Source organism: Podarcis erhardii, assembly GCF_964252035.2.
Source record: "Podarcis erhardii genome assembly, chromosome: 1".
Lineage (NCBI taxonomy): Eukaryota > Metazoa > Chordata > Lepidosauria > Squamata > Lacertidae > Podarcis > Podarcis erhardii.
This window is the reverse complement of record NC_138497.1, coordinates 72,585,794-72,604,780: the sequence shown is the minus strand read 5'-3', so window position 1 is coordinate 72,604,780 and position 18,987 is coordinate 72,585,794. Positions and strand designations below refer to the sequence as shown.

Below are 18,987 nucleotides of genomic sequence, written 5' to 3'. Positions count from 1 at the left end.
CCTAGGACCTGCCGATCAGAAGGTCGGTGGTTCGAATCCCTGTGATGGGGTGAGCTCCTGTTGCTGGGTCCCTGCTCCTGCCAACCTAGCAGTTCAAAAGCACGTCAAAGTGCAAGTAGATAAATAGGTACTGCTCCGGCGGGAAGGTAAACGGCATTTCTGTGCGCTGCTCTGGTTCACCAGAAGTGGCTTAGTCATGCTGGCCACATGACCCGGAAGCTGTACGCCGGCTCCCTCGGCCAATAAAGCAAGATGAGCGCCGCAACCCCAGAGTCAGCCATGACTGGAGCTAACGGTCACGGGTCCCTTTACCTTTAATGTCCCATGCAGTTAACTCTGCAGAGCTGGCTTGGCTCATTAGCATAGCTAAATCCAGGAGGTTTCCACATTTGGCAAAACTTAAACAAAGCTTAATCAGTTCTCACTTTTACTAAATCATGGCACATTTAGGAGGATCTAGCCCACCTCAACTCATAACAATATTCTTCTTATTAATAATTTCATTTATAGACTGCCCTTTGTTAATGGCCACAAACAATTTACAATACATTAAAAAGTGATCAATGACCTGTACAGTTAGTGAAACCATACTACACAGCATTTCAAACTGTAACCATTTTCAATTCGTAGTAATCAGGATAACACTAAATTACTATAAATTATAAATAACTATAAATTACTAATTCTTATTAACACAATGATAATTTCTATATAGATACCAACCCAGAGTTCTCTCAGCATTCCATTTTTTGCATACCACTAATGTATGAGGGCCTTTCCACATTTACTGCAATGGACCCCCCCAGCTCCTTTTAAATAAATAGGGAAGCCCTTGTGGCCAGGGAAGCTGTGCCTAACCCTAACCCTGCAGGAAAGGACAGAACTGGTCGGCTGTAGGAACCCAGTTCTAAATATATTGGGCTTTATTTGTTTATTTTTGTGGAACTAATGCTCCCTCCATTGTGTCCAGCATCTTGAAAAAATGCTCACACATTCTTTAGAAATTATGTAAGGTGTAACTTTTGGTCGTTTGTGCTGAGCAGAAACTCGAAATGTTCAGTCTGCCTGGAACATACTTTTCCCCAACTGTTTATCAAGTCCCATTGATTTAATTGGACCATCTGTTTTATTTCCTCTGGATTGCTCCCTTGACACTCATACTGGATTTTGTAATCTCTTCCCCTAATCAAACTATGGTGTATCCAGTGTTAGCCATACTCAGAGTAGACTCTTGAAATCCATAGACTTAATAAGTACCTTAAGACTCTTTATTCCAGTGCTCTATTAACATTGGATCTAACCTTCTGTGTACATATAGAAACTTACAAATTCAAACTGTAGAAGGACAGGTTCTTGATTTGTTTGACAACAGATAATCTTTGGGTTAGGCAACTATGCATTTTTCAGGCTGCTCCTTTCCAGCACTGCAGTTTTAGCAGAAGCTGCACTTTCTTAATATTATTTCTGTTTTCTGAGATTTCAGATCTTGCCTAACCTCAAAGATTTGGATTGTGCTTTCATTGGCCACAACCTGATATAGGGAGATATATCACGGCTGAGCTGTCAAGATGTTTTCAGACAATTGCCATTTGTCGATAAAAGAAAAGAAAGCTTTGTTTTGTATATGTTATCAAGAGAAGAGAGATAGCTAGCTAGCTAGCTAGCTAGCTAAATAAATAAATAAATAAATAAATAAATAAATAAATATTCCTTGTCATTTGTGTGTGTGTTTAATGCTTCTCTATTTATATAAGTTTTAAAAATACAACTACATAAAAGGTGCCTTAAAAATCAGGCATATCTTTTTGTTCCTTGATTCATTTTGCTCTAATTCTGTATTGTCATAAACTGGGCAAAAGTATCCTACTTTAAATATTTTATTGTTAACTTTCTGTAAATATCAATATAAAGCCAGCGTTCTTCGTTTTTGGCAGGGCACAAGAGATGCAGCTTTTTAAACTGATGATATCACAGAAAAGGACAAATTATAATGTTCTATCGATAATTGGTGGTTATTTGTTGATTCTTCTATTATCTGGCCAAAACTCATAAAAATAATAAAGGCTTGTAATTGTTAAAATTAAATTATTTGTTTTATTGTGTATCAAGTATTTTAATGCTGTCTATTACAACTTAGTGCTTCTTAATTTTGCTCTTTTTTGAAAGGATATAATTAGTATATTGGCTTTCCCTACTAAAATATTACTTGGGGGTGCAGGGATGCATAAGCTGTGCTGTCCTTCCAAAGACACTTCTACAGTGTTGCAACCAAAACTTGTATAAAGATTGTACTGTAACTTTTATTGTGATAAAATGGCAACACGTAACCCTTGGGATTTGTCCACACTGGAGCAAAATGTGGATTCACATCAGAGTGTCTGCCTGTTAACATAGGGGCATTCATATGACATCTTCCCCCATCACAGTGTTTTCCCAGACATTTCTTCCTTTATATGTGGGATTTATTGATCCTTCAGTAGTTCAAATCGGGGGGGGGGGGGGGGGAGATGCATTTTAAGTAGGTAAGGCCAGGTCCAGGGACAATACAGCTGTACCTCAGAAGTCAAACAGAATCCATTCTGGAAGTCCGTTTGACTTCCAAAATGTTTGGAAACCAAAGCATGGCTTCCGATTGGCTGCAAGTACAGCGGCAGCAGATGGTATGATGCGGGCGTTGTGCAGGAAGTTAGATTGTTCAGTGCAAAATACTTATTTTATTGTGCAGCAGCTCAAAATACCTGCATGTTGATTTCACAAACTTTTAAGTTTTTATTAACGCTTTCTCTCCCCTCTTGTTTTCATAGATTCATCTTGCGTAGAAAAGTTACTTTCTAAAGACTGGAAGGAGAAAATGGAAAGATTAAACACAAGTGAACTCCTTGGAGAAATTAAAGGTAGAGTATAAATTAGACACCATATTGTATTTTGAAAAGCAGATTTTTTAAATAGTGCAAAAAGTCCTATTGATGTTTACCCCTGACTTTCCAAGAATACTAATAGGACTTCTCTGCTTGTGGTGAAGTAAATAGCTTTTTAGTGAGGAGCCTTCTCTGGAACTATGGATTTTGTGTTCAGGCGGGTTTCATTTTTTGGATCTGGTCTGTCTCAGATTCATTGAACTCTGCAAAGTTGAGTTGTGTTCTTAAGCCTGCATTGGCTTTCTGGTTTGAAGAAGAAGAAGAAGAGTTTGGATTTGATATCCCGCTTTATCACTACCCGAAGGAGTCTCAAAGCGGCTAACATTCTCCTTTCCCTTCCTCCCCCACAACAAACACTCTGTGAGGTGAGTGGGGCTGAGAGACTTCAAAGAAGTGTGACTGGCCCAAGGTCACCCCGCAGCTGCACGTGGAGGAGCGGAGACGCGAACCCGGTTACCCAGATTACGAGTCTACCGCTCTTAACCACTACGCCACACTGGCTCTCTGGTTGGTACACGTTGCATAGGAGTGTCCTATGATGTATAATATAAACAGGTGGCCGCCTCCTATAGTCAACATGGTCTGGGAGAGGAGAGAGTCGAAGAAGACTGGAAGAAATTCAAGATTTATTTAAAAAAAATACTGTAATTTGGTTGAATGCTAAGAAAGGATGCTAGATCATAAATAATTGTGCACCACTAAATTAGTGAGAATTAAGATGATAAGTAAATTTGAGGAAAAATTATAAACCTTTTGGAGAATTTATAGATTATACTTAAATGAATCTGACATAAGAGTGTAAACAAGATGATAAATTGCTGGCAAGAATTGGCAATGATGCAAATGGGAGCGGGAGGTGGGAGGAAGTCCAAAGATGTTATGAAAAGATGTTATGATATATGTTATACTGTTTTTTATTTTTGCATTTAAGTTTGAAAAACCCAAATAAAATATTATAAAATATATATATATATAGTCAACATGGAGGCCAGGGATTTCTGGAGAAAAAGTTCCTTGTATCCTAGGATAGAGTTCTCCAGTGTTCCCTTTTGTATACTATAGTTCGCAACCACAAACATGGAACCATGCTTCCTAGTTGTTTCCTTGGGCTACCGCTCTCAATCAGTGTATGTATGTTTTAGTTATTAAGATATTTATACACCATCTGTTATGTGGACATTTCAAGGTGGTGTTCATCAGTACAATAAAATCCATATAGAAACACAATTAAATACAAGTCCAGTGAAGCAGCAAAATAATACTTAAATTTCTAACAGAGACTAGCATCAATAGATTGGAAAGGTCATGGAGAGCAATTAAGTTTTTAGCATGCACCAGAATTGTAATCTGGATCTTCTGGATCAAGATTAAGGACAGCCCCACCTAGAACATACATATTATAATAAATGAGTATTGAAGTTACCAAGCCCTGAGTGCTGTGGCAAGGCTAACTCTGTCCAGGAATGGCCATGCTATAGAATACATGTACTCCAGGACAGTCTGTTAGTGATTCTGAACAGTATTTCATCAAGAAAACATTGCTTAGTGTTTTGTTTGAAAATGTAGGGATTTGTCAGGTTTTACTACTTAATTGTAGTTACAGATAGGTAGCCGTGTTGGTCTGCCATAGTCAGAACAAAATAAAAAAATTCCTTCCAGTAGCACCTTAAAGACCAACTAAGTTAGTTCTTGGTATGAGCTTTTGTGTGCATGCACACTTCTTCAGATACACTTCTTCAGATACTTAATTGTGTTTGTGTTGTGTAGTTATTCTTTCCTCCTTCCCAGAATCACTGCAACATTGTAAGACGGAAACAAGTTAGGTGATTGTGGAGGGGGTATAGAGAATCTCAATAGCAAGAAACAAAGGTGTGGTTCTGTGAGGAAGAGCTGCTCTTTGCACTGACTGTTACTGGGGAGTTCTCTGCTTTATCAGACAGAAGGCGTTGTTCTTAAGGATAAATGAAGCACATACTCTCGCTTTGAAAAAGTGGCCTGCAATACTGGCAGATCAGTTATGGGGAAGGATGCCAGGAAAAAAGGAAAAAGGCAGCCAAGCTCTTCCGTGCCTGCGTGTTTGCTATGCCAACCTTGTTTACCAAAACAAAGAGATGTGAAAATATTAGTCATAATACAAGACATATAGTGGAAGGTGCATTTTTTGGCCTTAAGGTAGATTTTTAATTGCCGTGATCTTATTTAAAATTAGATTCTCTATCTGTTTATAACAGACTTGATAAGACAAACATTGGATGGAAATTGCTTCTCTACTCCCTGGACACAATTAATTTTATGTTGCAGGTAGTACTACAGGCAGTTCACCACAATGCTTTTCTGCATGCATCCTAGTGAAATTAGTTGAAGCTGCTTGCTGGCTTATTTATTTGAGTGCAATGTTTATCATCTTTTGGACATAAGCAACAATTCCTGAACACTCTTGTTATTTTCCAGTGGACAGAGCTGGTGATCCTTATGAGGCCCTGTCTCTCTGTAGGGCAGCAAGATGCAGAGGGCCATATATATGATCACTCCCGAGCATCATCTACAAGACTGTGGAGCATATTCATCCTCCTGGTATACTGGGGAGGTATGTGCTATGAAGCAGGCTGGATGATGGCTAAAGTGTAAGTGGCAAAAGCCTTATTGGGAAGGCAACCAAGCACATGTTATAGCACATAATTATGCCTGCTGCATGGTGATGAATGCGGCAAAGAATCCCAACTTCTACTGCCATCATGTCAGCTCAACAGAACTTCTTAGGGGTGGTCCATAGACTGGTGTCACTCAGGGGTTTTTTTTCAGCCGGAACTCACCTTACTCAGTTCCAGCACCTCTCAGGTGAGTGCCAATGCCATTATAGGAGAACAAGGGACATGTTCATAGTGAGCTCTGGCACCTCTTTTTCTAGGGTTCTGTCCTCTCCCCCATGCTTTTCAACATTTACATGCAGCCGCTGGGAGAGATCATCAGGAGGTTTGGGCTGGGTGTTCATCAGTATGCGGATGATACCCAGCTCTACCTCTCTTTTAAATCAGAACCAGTGAGGGCGGTGAAGGTCCTGTGTGAGTGTCTGGAGGCGGTTGGAGGATGGATGGAGGCTAACAGATTGAGGTTGAATCCTGACAAGACAGAAGTACTGTTTTGGGGGGACAGGAGGCGGGCAGGTGTGGAGGATTCCCTGGTCCTGAATGGGGTAACTGTGCCCCTCAAGGACCAGGTGCGCAGCTTGGGAGTCATTTTGGACTCACAGCTGTCCATGGAAGCACAGGTCAAATCTGTGTCCAAGGCAGCTGTTTACCAGCTCCATCTGGTACGTAGGGTGAGACCCTATCTGCCTGCGGACTGTCTCGCCAGAGTGGTGCATGCTCTGGTTATCTCCCACTTGGACTACTGCAATGCACTCTACGTGGGGCTACCTTTGAAGGTGACTCGGAAACTACAACTAATCCAGAATGCGGCAGCTAGACTGGTGACTGGGAGCGGCCGCCGAGACCATATAACACCGGTCTTGAAAGACCTACATTGGCTCCCAGTATGTTTCCGAGCACAATTCAAAATGTTGGTGCTGACCTTTAAAGCCCTAAATGGCCTCGGTCCAGTATACCTGAAGGAGCGTCTCCACCCCCATCATTCTGCCCGGACGCTGAGGTCCAGCGCCGAGGGCCTTCTGGCAGTTCCCTCATTGCGAGAAGCAAAGTGACAGGGAACCAGGCAGAGGGCCTTCTCGGTAGTGGCGCCCGCCCTGTGGAACGCCCTTCCAGCAGATGTCAAAGCGATAAACAACTACCTGACATTCAGAAGACATCTTAAGGCAGCCCTGTTCAGGGAAGTTTTTAACGTGTGATTTTACTGTATTTTTGGTTTTTATGGAAGCCGCCCAGAGTGGCTGGGGAGGCCCAGCCAGATGGGCGGGGTATAAATAATAAATTATTATTATTATTATTATTATTATTATTATTATTATTATTATTATTATAGACCAAAAGCACTTGTGCCATTTATATTGGTGGATGGAGCCTGGGACATCTCAGAGGGTTGAATGAGGTTTCCAATGCTCCATCAAGCCTTGTTTTGTGGGATCAGTTTCAGTTTTTGCAGCCTGAAGAGGTTAACAAGATGGTTGTGAGTATGCACCCACTGATGCTACCTGTTGGCTCTTTGCCCTTATGGCAGATTAAATCTAGGTGGGGCAGGAGGATAACTGGTTGAGTTCATATTTGCATGAAGAGGTGGTGCATGCAACCTTGAAGGTATCGTAATGTAGCCACTCCTGAAAAAAAGCCCACCCTGGACCTGATTGTGTTTAACAGGGTACTCAGTATGCACCCACACTGTGCATATTCCTTGATCTGTATCAAGTTTCATGCTGATGGCTTGTGATAGGTTGTTTGTGGGGGCAAATTACATGACATATAACTCCGTGTTTACAAGATTTGCTTTGGCTGCCAATCTGCAACTGTGCTAAGTTCAAGGTTTTGGTATATAAGACCATATAGAGATCAGCTCTTCAAAAGTTAAAAGATCAAAATTTCATTGGGCTAGTGCTCCCAAATAGCTCCCATCCAATATTAATGAATGGAAAATGACTTATTTAGAAATATCTCCAGCAGTAATTTTACATGCAAAACCAACCTTCCTTCCTTCCTTCCTTCCTTCCTTCCTTCCTTCCTTCCTTCCTTCCTTCCTTCCTTTCTGTGGGTATACCTTATGTAAATAAAATATTGAGGTATACAATGACAGTGATTTAAAGCCCCACTCCCATTTTCCAACTTTCCCAGTCAACTATCAGAAAGCATGGTGCCCCTTATTACCACAAATAGCCTGTATTTAGTTTTGTTTCACATGTCAACATAAATCTCTTACTTAGCAGAATCCTGCAAGCATCACACTAATGTTCCACTGAAATAGCCTCCAGTGGTTTCTCTCAAAATACAGGGTCTTTGAAGATCAAATAAAGGAGGCCAGTCCATACACAACATAGGCAGTTATGCTATCTCCAAGAGTCCTGATTGTTCTAGCAGCCTTGTAGATAGAAGGCTTCTGGGTCACAATCTAGTGGGTGAAGTGTTCTGGCTTCCATTTCTAGAGGAGTATACTACTGGAACATAATCTATATTTACACACATTGTGGCTTAAATGTCACATGCAGTCTTTCTTTGTACAGTATGCTCTATTTTTGGATGGACATTGACGGATGTGCATAGCTTTACCCACTACAGAAAAGCATTTGCATTGTATGACTCTTTGACTTGCACATAATTCTTTAATTCCCCGTGCAAAGATCTTCTTCTTTGATAAATTAAAGTGAGTTCAAAGCTTTTGTTTGTAATTCCGGTGTCCTAAGAATAATTAGCAAACAGAGAGGCCTGTGCTAGTTTCAAGATTTTAAGAGCTGGATAAGAGTTGACCTGATGCATAAGAGATTTTCACTATAAAATATACTGTGCATATTCCTTTATCTGTATCAAGTTTCATGCTGATAGCTTGTGATAGAAATAGCTGTTACTCTCTTCAGAGAAGAGAATTGTGAGGAAAGATGGAGTATATGTTGTAATTGTGATAGGCGTAGGATTGGTATCCATTCTGTGAAGGTTGTGCTACTAAGTTGTTGCTAGAAGTGCTGCCTCTTGCTTTCAGATGAAGGCATAAAGTGGGATAATTAGTATTACAGTTGTATTAGGAATTCAGAAAGAGAAAAATGTAGGTTAGCTGTCAGAGGTTCAGCAAGCGTGATAACAAGAATACACAGGAACTCTGTGAGCAATAGAAGGCTGAAAAGATTACCGTATTAGTTTTCTTTACAGTTTATTTGAGATGCATTGAGATTATTTCTCTAATAGTGCCAAAATCCCTTTTGGCAAGTCACAAGTGTATACCGCAGCCTACTTTATAAATATATATGGCTTATATATCACAGGAGCACCCATAGGTTTTTAATTATGCCACTTTGTACGGTTGTAGACATTTCAAAGCTCCCCTTTGTGCTCTCTGTTATAAACGTCTTTTCCTTCTTTTGAAGTCTACATGATATACATATGAGCAATTAAAAACACAGCTCAGGGTTGGAGACACAAGGTCTTCTTAATTAAAACTCAAACAAAAGCTACAAGCAAAGGCCCCCTCACTCTATGATTAAGGTCTAAAGTGTTACAATATATTAGAATCATTGTTAACTGCTAGGGTTTAAAAAATCAATATACAGGAAAAAGATCAGTTGGTTCCAATTAGAGAAATCAATGTAAATACGAAACAGAGGGGAGAAACCCTTAAACCCAGTAGCAGGTCCTGATTAGTAATATACTACAGGGCATAAAATTATTTTTAGTAATGAATTTATTAAAGTGACCACATGGAATAAAATGCTTAATTTTCCATAGTACTGATGTGCAGTGTAAGTATGTTTTAAATATATTGTTTATTGGCTGTTTATTGTACATAGGAAGAAAATAAATGAGACTCCAATATTTCTACAACTAAGCATATTTAAGTGCATAACTCCCCCCCCCCTTGAAATCAGTAAAAGTGCTTAACTCTGGGTGGATCATGCATTAAACATGCAATGAAACTTTTTACTCATGGCTGGCACTAAGATTTCTGTTTCTCATGAGACTACTGTTTGTGTGAAGTGTCTCAAATGCATACCCCCCCCCAAAAAAAGAGGTGTCAGGGTTGGAGCAGACACAAGTCAGCACTAAGTCACCAATGTCAGTGAAATTAAATCCTTATTCAAGTAAACCTAAATACAGTTCAGGCCTAGTGGTCTCAGGAATCCTTCCTAGTAGGTCTTGCCCCAATGACAAAGTTGTGAGGACTGAAGGTCCCTGTCTTCCCACCCCTCTCTAAGGCTCCTCAAGTGTTTTTCCCACACACAGTCTCAAACTGCATCTGCACACAACTGATCTCTGTTCCGCTCTTTTCATTTTCTCTGCATGTTCTCAGAAACTGGGGGGGGGGGGGGAGAGAGCTGGTAGCAGCAGGAGGGGAAGACTCCCTGAATTCTTCAGAAGCCTCTTGACCCCCTTCCTCTGCAGCCTCTGTTTCACCCTCAGAGTCTGAACTACACTCTGGCACAGACTCTTCCTGCTCACCAAACCCTGTTGCTCCTCCAGCTCCCCCCCCCCAGTCTTCTCCCTCCGACCACCTATCATTATCCCACCACCAATCCCCTTGCTATTGAGCCTTCTTCCCCTGGGGATTCAGCTGGGGATTCTCCAGCTGGTGCCTCCCAGCACTCCTCTGCACCCAGCCAGTGCACGGCATGAGGTAGGATGCCTTGTGCCCCTCCTGTAATTGCACCATAACAGTGACTATCTTGCATGCGAACAGATAAACCATATATTTTCACTCATAAAGTTATCCCAGGATTAGATATAAATAAATATTTGGTAGGTCTCTAATTTGAGAATTTTATATAACCCTCTAAAGAAACTATGGTGTTCAGATCCCCTCACCCCAAGACAACTCTAAATTCTAGCTCATTGAGTTGACAGTAATGAGCAAGCTTGCTCAGGCCAAACAAGTAAATTACTTCAAGTAACAAACAGCTTTGCAGAACGCACCTTTAGCAGAACAGTTGTCAGTATCTTGAATTGTAGCTACAAATTCCAGTCATAGCATGAGACTTACCTCATTCTGAAGTTCATTTATAGTAACAGAGTTAGCCAGGCCCAACAGGCCATAAAAACAGTAAGTACGAAATGGATTGCAAACAAAAGAAGCTGAAGAAGAGCATACATTTGCATGTGGACCACTCTATGTCTCATTGTTCAGTCTTTGTCCTGAACAATATAGTAAAAAGACATGTCCGGAAACTGATTTTCATAATATTGGTAAATTATGAGGCATTGGTTTTTAAAAGAAATTATTCAGTGCTGTTACGCTCCAGATTTCTTAAAAAAAAAAAAATGAGGTGGCAAAACTAGAGAAATTCTATGTCTGAGACCATAGAAACAGCAGAGGGATTTCAAAATCCCTAATCGAAATGGCTTGATATGCTAAGGCAGCAGTTCTCAAAGGGTGTAGTGTGCCACATTGGTGTGGCAGGAGAGGATGGCAAGTGTGGGAAGATTCAAGGATGATCAATATTATATTTTGGGAATGATTCATGTAGCTGCATTGTTTTAGAGTTTCTAGATGTCCCATGATCATATTATAAAGTAGTTGTGTTCTATGTTATAAATCAAGCACTGCTAGCAGTTGTTTCTTTTTGTTCTTCAATGTATTTCTTGAAGGACTTTACATAAAAGTTGCAGGGTCCAGAATGGTTCAAATGGGGAGAGGCAGGCCTTGAGGTATTGCAGTCCTGAGCTATTTAAGGCTTTAAAGCTATTTAATAGGGTTTTTTTTTTTAGCTATTTAAGGCTTGATAGGTCAAAACCAGCACTTTGAAATGGGCCTGAAAACTAATTGGCAGCCAGTGCCGTTGGGCCAGGATCAGTGCAATATGCTCAAACAGTCTTGCCTCGCTGAACGACCTGTCTGCTGAATTTTGCAGTTTCCAAACTGTCTCCAGAGGCAGCCCAACATAAAACCAGGATTGTCATACAGTGGTACCTCGGGTTAAGTACTTAATTCTTTCCGGAGGTCCATTCTTAACCTGAAACTGTTTTTAACCTGAAGCACCACTTTAGCTAATGGGGCCTCCTGCTGCCGCCGCGCCGCCAGAGCATGATTTCTGTTCTCATCCTGAAGCAAAGTTCTTAACCTGAAGCACTATTTCTGGGTTAGCGGAGTCTGTAACCTGAAGCATATGCAACCTGAAGCGTATGTATCCTGAGGTACCACTGTATTTCACACAGTGAAAATCCGGATAGAAAAGTTGTTGAGCTCCCTCAAAGGAATGTAACCCCATCAAAAGCAGGTGACCTCTCATCCATCTGGTCTAGGGAACCCACTAACAGTGCCTCGATCTTCTCTGGATTTAGCCTAATTTTTTTGGGCTCTCATCTAGTCCATTACCAAGGCAATACAATGGTTCAGCACATCCACTGCCTCACTAGCAGATGTAAAGATGAAGTAGATCTGTGTGTCGTCAGCATATTGCTGACAATGTACTCCAAAACTCCAGATGATCCCACTCAGTGGTTTCATGTAGACGTTAAATAGCACAGAGGATAAAATTGAACCCTGAGGAACTCCACATGGAAGGCTCCATGTGGCTGAAGAGCACTCCCCAAGGATCACCCTCTGGCAACAACCATCCAAGAAAGACCAGAACCACTGCAAAGTGGTCCGACCAACCTGCAACTCAGACAGCCACTCCAGAAGGCTACCATGGTTGGTAATGAAAGCCACTGAGAGGTCGTGGAGAATTAACAGGGGCACATTTCCTCGGTCTCTCTCCCAACGGGAGGTGCAGTTTTGGTGCCAAAACCAGGCCTGAATCCCAATTGAAATGGATCTAGAAAATCAGTTTCTTCCAAGAGCTTCTGGATCTGGTCTGCAGCCACCCACTTTGAACATACCCAGTTCAAAGAAACTGAAGAAACCTCTTTTATTATCCCATCCAAGTCTCATGGCAGATCAGGGATTTGGATTGTGTCCTACAGTATCATATTTGTTTCGCGAGTAGGGCTCCACTGCTTTATATTCATTTTCTTTGATGAACATTGTGGCAACTCAGGTAGGAGGGGAGAAAATTTGGCCACATTTTCAAGCAAACTGATCTAATTTTTACCTCCTGGACTAATGCACTGATTCTTCAGATTTCACACCTCCACATTTTGTGATACAGTTCTTGGCTCAAGAAATGTACCAAACTGTGTTTAAAAATACTTTAGAATGAAATACATACTTTAGAAATGCATATATTAGATAAAATAGTTATTTAAAAATATTTGTATGAATATGCACACATAAGTAAATGGCATGGCCAGAAACAACCAATCTTAGGAGAAAAAACATAATTATTCAAATCAAACATAATAATAATAATAATAATAATAATAATAATAATAATAATACACCCAACAGAAACCATTATTATATTTATGTAATTATGTAATTAATTAAAAACAGTTTCATGCAAAATTCTATTTTAAAAAATTCAAGGCAGTTCACAGCAATCTAAAATACAAATTTATTAAAGTCAAATTCACAAACTTTGTTCATTCACTGATTCAAATATGAAATGGGTAGTAAAATGAGTGATAAGCAGCAGGACCTTCCCTTAGTTTGCAGGTCGGTTCTTGTTATGAAGACGTTTCAGAGCATAATCATTTATAAAATGCACAAAGTAATCTAATTCACAGATATATGACCTCAGCCCAGTGCAGGTTCCACCAGAGTTGGCATTTTATGAACGAGGTTCTCAAAAGAAGCAAATATAAAACATGATTGTATATATAGTTGTTTTTAAAAGCATTGCTTTATGCTAGCTATTAATGCTGAATATGTGTACAGTATTCTGAGAAAATCAGGTCAATTTTTTATGTACCAAGTTATGATCTACATATTAATTTTTATTGGATGGAGGAGCTTGAAAATGGCTTGCCATGTGATGGATTCTCCATGCAGCTCTGTGACATGTAGCATGGTGACTCACATGATTGTTCTTGTTGGTAGGGAGAGTTTGCACACCAGTGTGAGTAGGTCAGGTAGAAAACTCCACTTCCCATCAATGATCCATATGGCAGTGCAGGCTACACGTTATATGGCTGCTGTAGCAAATCTTGTATGCAAAGGCTGATGTCTTTGTCTGATGAACCTAAGATGTAAATTTACTCTGAATATTCAGGTTCTTATCCAGTCTGTCACACGTACATTTATATTAGGGAGGAGGCAATGCTACAAATAACTATCTTTGTATAGTAAGCATAGGGAATTTTGTAGTTCTGGGATCCATTACACTAATTTGTGTTTGCACATAGGGCAATGGAAAGGCCTGTTGGACATGGAGAGGCAATGATGGATAACCTTCTAATATGATTTACTATATGGCATCAGCGGTTTTTTATTTATCCTCATAATAATGTGCATAACAATTCTTGCAGAGGTATAGAGCAATCTGCCATCTGCTTTAAAATGTTGCATTATAGATTGAACTAAGTGATCAGCTAGCTTGCTTATGTTTAGAACAAATTGTAATGCCTATTAAGATTTGTTTAAATAGGTTTCCATCACAACAGGTGCACAATTATTTTATGAGTAAAATATTATAAGCTTTCTAAATTAGCCAGGGCAAAATGCAAGTTGCCTGATTAAATAATCAAATCTGATGCTTAAAATGCACCTGATTTCGACAGGAATTTTAAGATGTGAAGTTCCAATCTATTGGCAGGTTTTTTCTTCCACTCTGTAGAAACTGATTGTTTGTAGCAAGCAAGTGGCAGCTTGCAGAATAACTGGTTAGGTGTGTTTTACATAATTTGCCTTACATTATACCCGGTTGGCGGGGGGGCGGGGGGGAGAACACTAAAAAGCTGCTAATAATAGGCTGTACCAGGGGAAGTGTTATAGTCTGTGTTAAACATACGAGTACATCATGCAAAATAGTGTTCCATATTCTGTTAGGAGAGATAACTGTATGAAACCTATGTAATTCAGTATTTGATTCTGCATTACTCTGTACATAACGGGATATGGAAACAAATTTCTAACTCATGCACACTCCATGCACGCTCCACCCATTATGTCTAGAACTTGCTACATAAGTGCGCACATATATCCTTAGACTTATTTGGTCCACCCATTTGATCCCTGTACCCCTTTTGTGGTTGGTGGACTGTGTGGGTGGGATATACCTATTTAGGGACATATTGTATAAATGTGCATGCTCTATCAAGTAACACAGTGAATAAATGTGTACAAGTAACAAATTTGTTTCCATTTTCAGAAATGTCTGCAGCTTACATGACAGGCAGGTGTGTGATGCAATCTGCAACATGTGTTAGGTGTTTCCTTCCTGTTGTTTTTGCATGGGAAAAGCCTTCTGAATGTAAAGTGCAATATACAATTGCACCAGATAATGTACAGTTGGAGGCAAATTTTCATCAGGCATATTTATTGTGTAGCTTGGTTGTACAAGGTGGCTATTCCACAGCTGGGCTGGTACCGTATTTTTCGCTCTATAAGACCCGCCAGAGCACAAGACGCACCTAGTTTTTGGAGGAGGAAAACAAGAAAAAAAATATTCTGAATCTGGGCTGCATCTAGATCAAGGGAAGTAATAGTGCCACTGTATTCTGCTCTGGTCAGACCTCACCTGGAGTACTGTGTCCAGTTCTGGGCACCACAGTTCAAGAAGGACACTGACAAACTGGAACGTGTCCAGAGGAGGGCAACCAAAATGGTCAAAGGCCTGGAAACGATGCCTTATGAAGAACGACTAAGGGAGCTGGGCATGTTTAGCCTGGAGAAGAGGAGGTTAAGGGGTGATATGATAGCCATGTTCAAATATATAAAAGGATGTCACATAGAGGAGGGAGAAAGGTTGTTTTCTGCTGCTCCAGAGAAGCGGACACGGAGCAATGGTTCCAAACTACAAGAAAAAAGATTCCACCTAAACATTAGGAAGAACTTCCTGACAGAAAGAGCTGTTCGTCAGTGGAATTTGCTGCCAAGGAGTGTGGTGGAGTCTCCTTCTTTGGAGGTCTTTAAGCTGAGGCTTGACAACCATATGTCAGGAGTGCTCTGATGGTGTTTCCTGCTTGGCAGGGGGTTGGACTCGATGGCCCTTGTGGTCTCTTCCAACTCTATGATTCTATGATTCTATGATTCAGAAGCCAGAACAGCAAGAGGGATCGTTGCGCAGTGAAAGCAGCAATCCCTCTTGCTGTTTTGGCTTCTGGGATAGCTGCGCAGCCTGCATTTGCTCCATAAGATGCACACACATTTCCCCTTACTTTTTAGGAGGGAAAAAGTGAGTCTTATAGAGCAAAAAATACAGTAATTTATTTCTCAGATACAATCCCCATGGATGGAAATTAAAAATTATCAAGGCACTTTCAGCTATCAGTTTGGACTGCTACTTGAACTGATGGTAGTACAAATTAGCATTATCTGAGAAAAGCAGCGCCAAATTTCAGAATCAGTTGTTGGGACTACTACTAATCAATAAGGCTATATTCCACTGATGGTACATTGCTAACAGGAAAAGAAAGTTTTGTGTGTGATCGCAATCACAGGTGCATAGAAAGCCACGTCATACTTAGTTAAAATATTTCTCCATCTAGCCCAGAGTTGTGGCTGCATTCGGATGTAATTCCAAAGCCTGATTTATCACTACAAGAAGAAGTCTGTCAGCCTCAGGCTCACGTTTTCTCTCTTCCCCTCTCCTGACCCCTCCCCTCGCATGCCTGTGAGAAGATCAAAAGCTTTCACTTCATTTGTGACCTAACTGCAGTTTAGTATTTTTCTGAACTATAAATTGTGGTTAATCTTAACTATGGTTAATTGAAAAAAGACAGCTTCGTAAACTATGGTTTGAAGTTGGCTTGGCTCAGCTAAGCAAAACGAAGATAAACCAAAGTTAGTCCAAGTATGAGTGACATAACAAGCTGCATTTAATCTAAAATAGAAGTGAAATGTTCTGAATTAACTCTTGCAGCCCAGCGGAGAGGGTTGTATACACCCACAAGATTGATCAGACTTTACTGGTGGCAGCTCTCCAGGAGAGCAGCAAAGAGGTCTTTCGCATCATCTTACTTGATCCTTTTAATGGAGATGCCAGAGATTGAACCTGGAAGCTTCTGCATGTAAAACATATGCTGTTGGCACTGAGCTATAGTCTCTTCCCTCTGTTTTGATAACTGCAAAATACAGTTCCTTCCTTAGTGTACGCTTGAAGTACATTCATGCACATTATCTGTACAGATTACATGGAGGTAACTGCTTGTTTTCAAATCCTGGCCTGTTTGTCAATCAGGAACTGCAAGTGAAACAAGATAGGAGATTTCACATTTTTTTAAAACAAAAACAAAAACAACCCACAAAGTCAGAGACAGAATCTGGAAGAACTCCAAGCCACAAAAATTAGGGATCGAGCAAGGAGAGAACAAAAAAACTGTAAATGCTGGGTTCTGCCTCTGCATATGTTGAATTTAAATAATTGTGTTGATGCATCAGTAATAGTAATTACTCATAAAAATTAGGGTCCTTATTTTGGGCAGCAATATATTTAAGTAGAGGTGAAATTAGATGCAATTTATATTAATTAGGGATAATACGAACATTATGTGAGTGGTTGACATTTCCATTATTTTGAAAGCATGCCACAGTATCTGAAGATGCTTCTTTAACATGACTTTGAAAAGCTGTAGATTGACATGTGCCCCTAGAGTGTTCAATATCACAATAAAAGATCACACAGTTCTAACCTCTTTGAAAACCATTTATAGGCAAGTTTCACCTTACGATTCAATTAAGGGATTTTGAAGCTTATTTTACTCCTTATTGGGGGGGGGGAGACTTTAGTTTTATCTGGACAATGGCTTGCATTCTTGAATAACTACAGAAAACAGCTTTCCCTGTACTAAGAGAGACAGCAGTGGGAGTAACATGTTGTGGAATGTCAAAAAGGGATGTCAGGTCAGCCAATTGGTGTTTTCACATTTAGCTTGACAGTATCGAGGAAACACAAAATGTTATTAAAACTGTAATCTAAATACACTTACTTGGGAATAAGCCCCACTGAGCATGGTTGGTCTTATTTATTACTTAGTTGCTGTATTTATTATTTTGTTCACTTCATTTGGTAACTGTGCAATAACTATTGTGCATAAAAAAGTAATAATTCATCAACTTTCCTCTGGAACACAACTGGATTCTTCCCTGCCATGTTCCAAACTGGAACCCATTCTGGAAGTATGAAGTAAAATCTGGGGCAGAATCTTCCTGAAATATATTACATTACCATCCTTAAACAGGAGCTACTAATGGAGAAAAAGCCAGGAACTGCACTTGGGTGTCCACACAAGTGTCTGCATGCCTCTGAATGAGCTGGATATTTAAATATTATTGAACTGGAATTACCACACTGCCCTATAGTCTACCCTTGAAGTACAACATTAATTTATTTATTTGCAGTGTCAGCTAGTTTATGTGCATAGGAAAGTATTGATGCTACAGCTGCTTGGTGACATACGGTGTTACTTTCAAAGCTACTATGTTTTGCGAAGACTTGCATCCAGAGACCACAAGTTTCTCCATCAAAACATACCATATATGTTGTAGAACAAGGGAATCTACAAGCAGGCATTGAGCTTCAAAAATCGATTGGAGGAGGTTTCACAGGGATTAGTAGCTTATAGGCTGATGACACTACTGCTAAATTTCCCATAGAAATCTGCTTTATTTTAACAACAAAGAACTGGAACCACATGAGAGTAAAAGTAAAGGAGAAAGAGAGTGAGGCTGTGGGATGTTTCCTCAATAAACTCCCAAATAAGAGAAATAGGAGCTGCTAAAATGTGGTAAAAAACCACATTGTTCTGTTTTCTACCAGTATATAAACTCAGGTGTCTGCTTTATTCCATCATACTGTTGCAGAAACATTTTGATGTAAAATTAAGTTAAGGCTACATAATTCAAAAAGTGTATTACAGTGTGGCTGCTGAAACTTTGCTGCAACTATTTAAGTTACTCTTAAATAGATTTGCTTTGGATATTCTTTAATTTACCTTGCTTGATTGAGAAAATGTAACTTGTAGACCACGTGATTCACTCACCCTCAACCCTTAATGTTTGAAAATTCTTACAGAGCTGCCTTATATTGCATTATTGATCTATCTAAGACCCCTTCCTTGCATTAGTGGTGCTTACTGCCGTAAGTTCAAGGGTTTCTCAAAAGGAAGCAAAGCCTCTTATATTATCTCCTATTTCTTTGTGTGGTCTCTGCTTGCATTGGGGAGATGCTCTTGACATAAGGCCAATGTGGTCAAGAAAACCCAAGATGCCTTTTCCAGACCTTGCCAAATTTTAAACAACGTTGAATCTTTTCAGTGACTCATACGTATATTTGGCTGTTGGGGATTGCATTTGTTGGATAGAATAAGACATCATGCTAATATAATGTGGTTTGAGACAAAGATCTGTTTTATTCTGACTCTACATAAGTGGTTTGATTTCTGAT

At 40.0% G+C, this 18,987-nt stretch overlaps 1 protein-coding gene across 14 annotated transcripts in view; it reads left to right on the top strand.

The window, feature by feature from the left end:
• SOX6 (SRY-box transcription factor 6) overlaps positions 1 to 18,987 on the top strand; it is a 481,944-nt gene that overhangs the window by 282,153 nt on the left and 180,804 nt on the right. For all 14 annotated transcript variants that reach the window (XM_081840681.1, XM_081840683.1, XM_081840680.1 and 11 more), the window contains one exon: positions 2,805 to 2,894. In XM_081840681.1, coding sequence (XP_081696807.1) covers positions 2,805 to 2,894 — 90 coding nt within the window. The remainder of the gene's footprint in view (positions 1 to 2,804; positions 2,895 to 18,987) is intronic.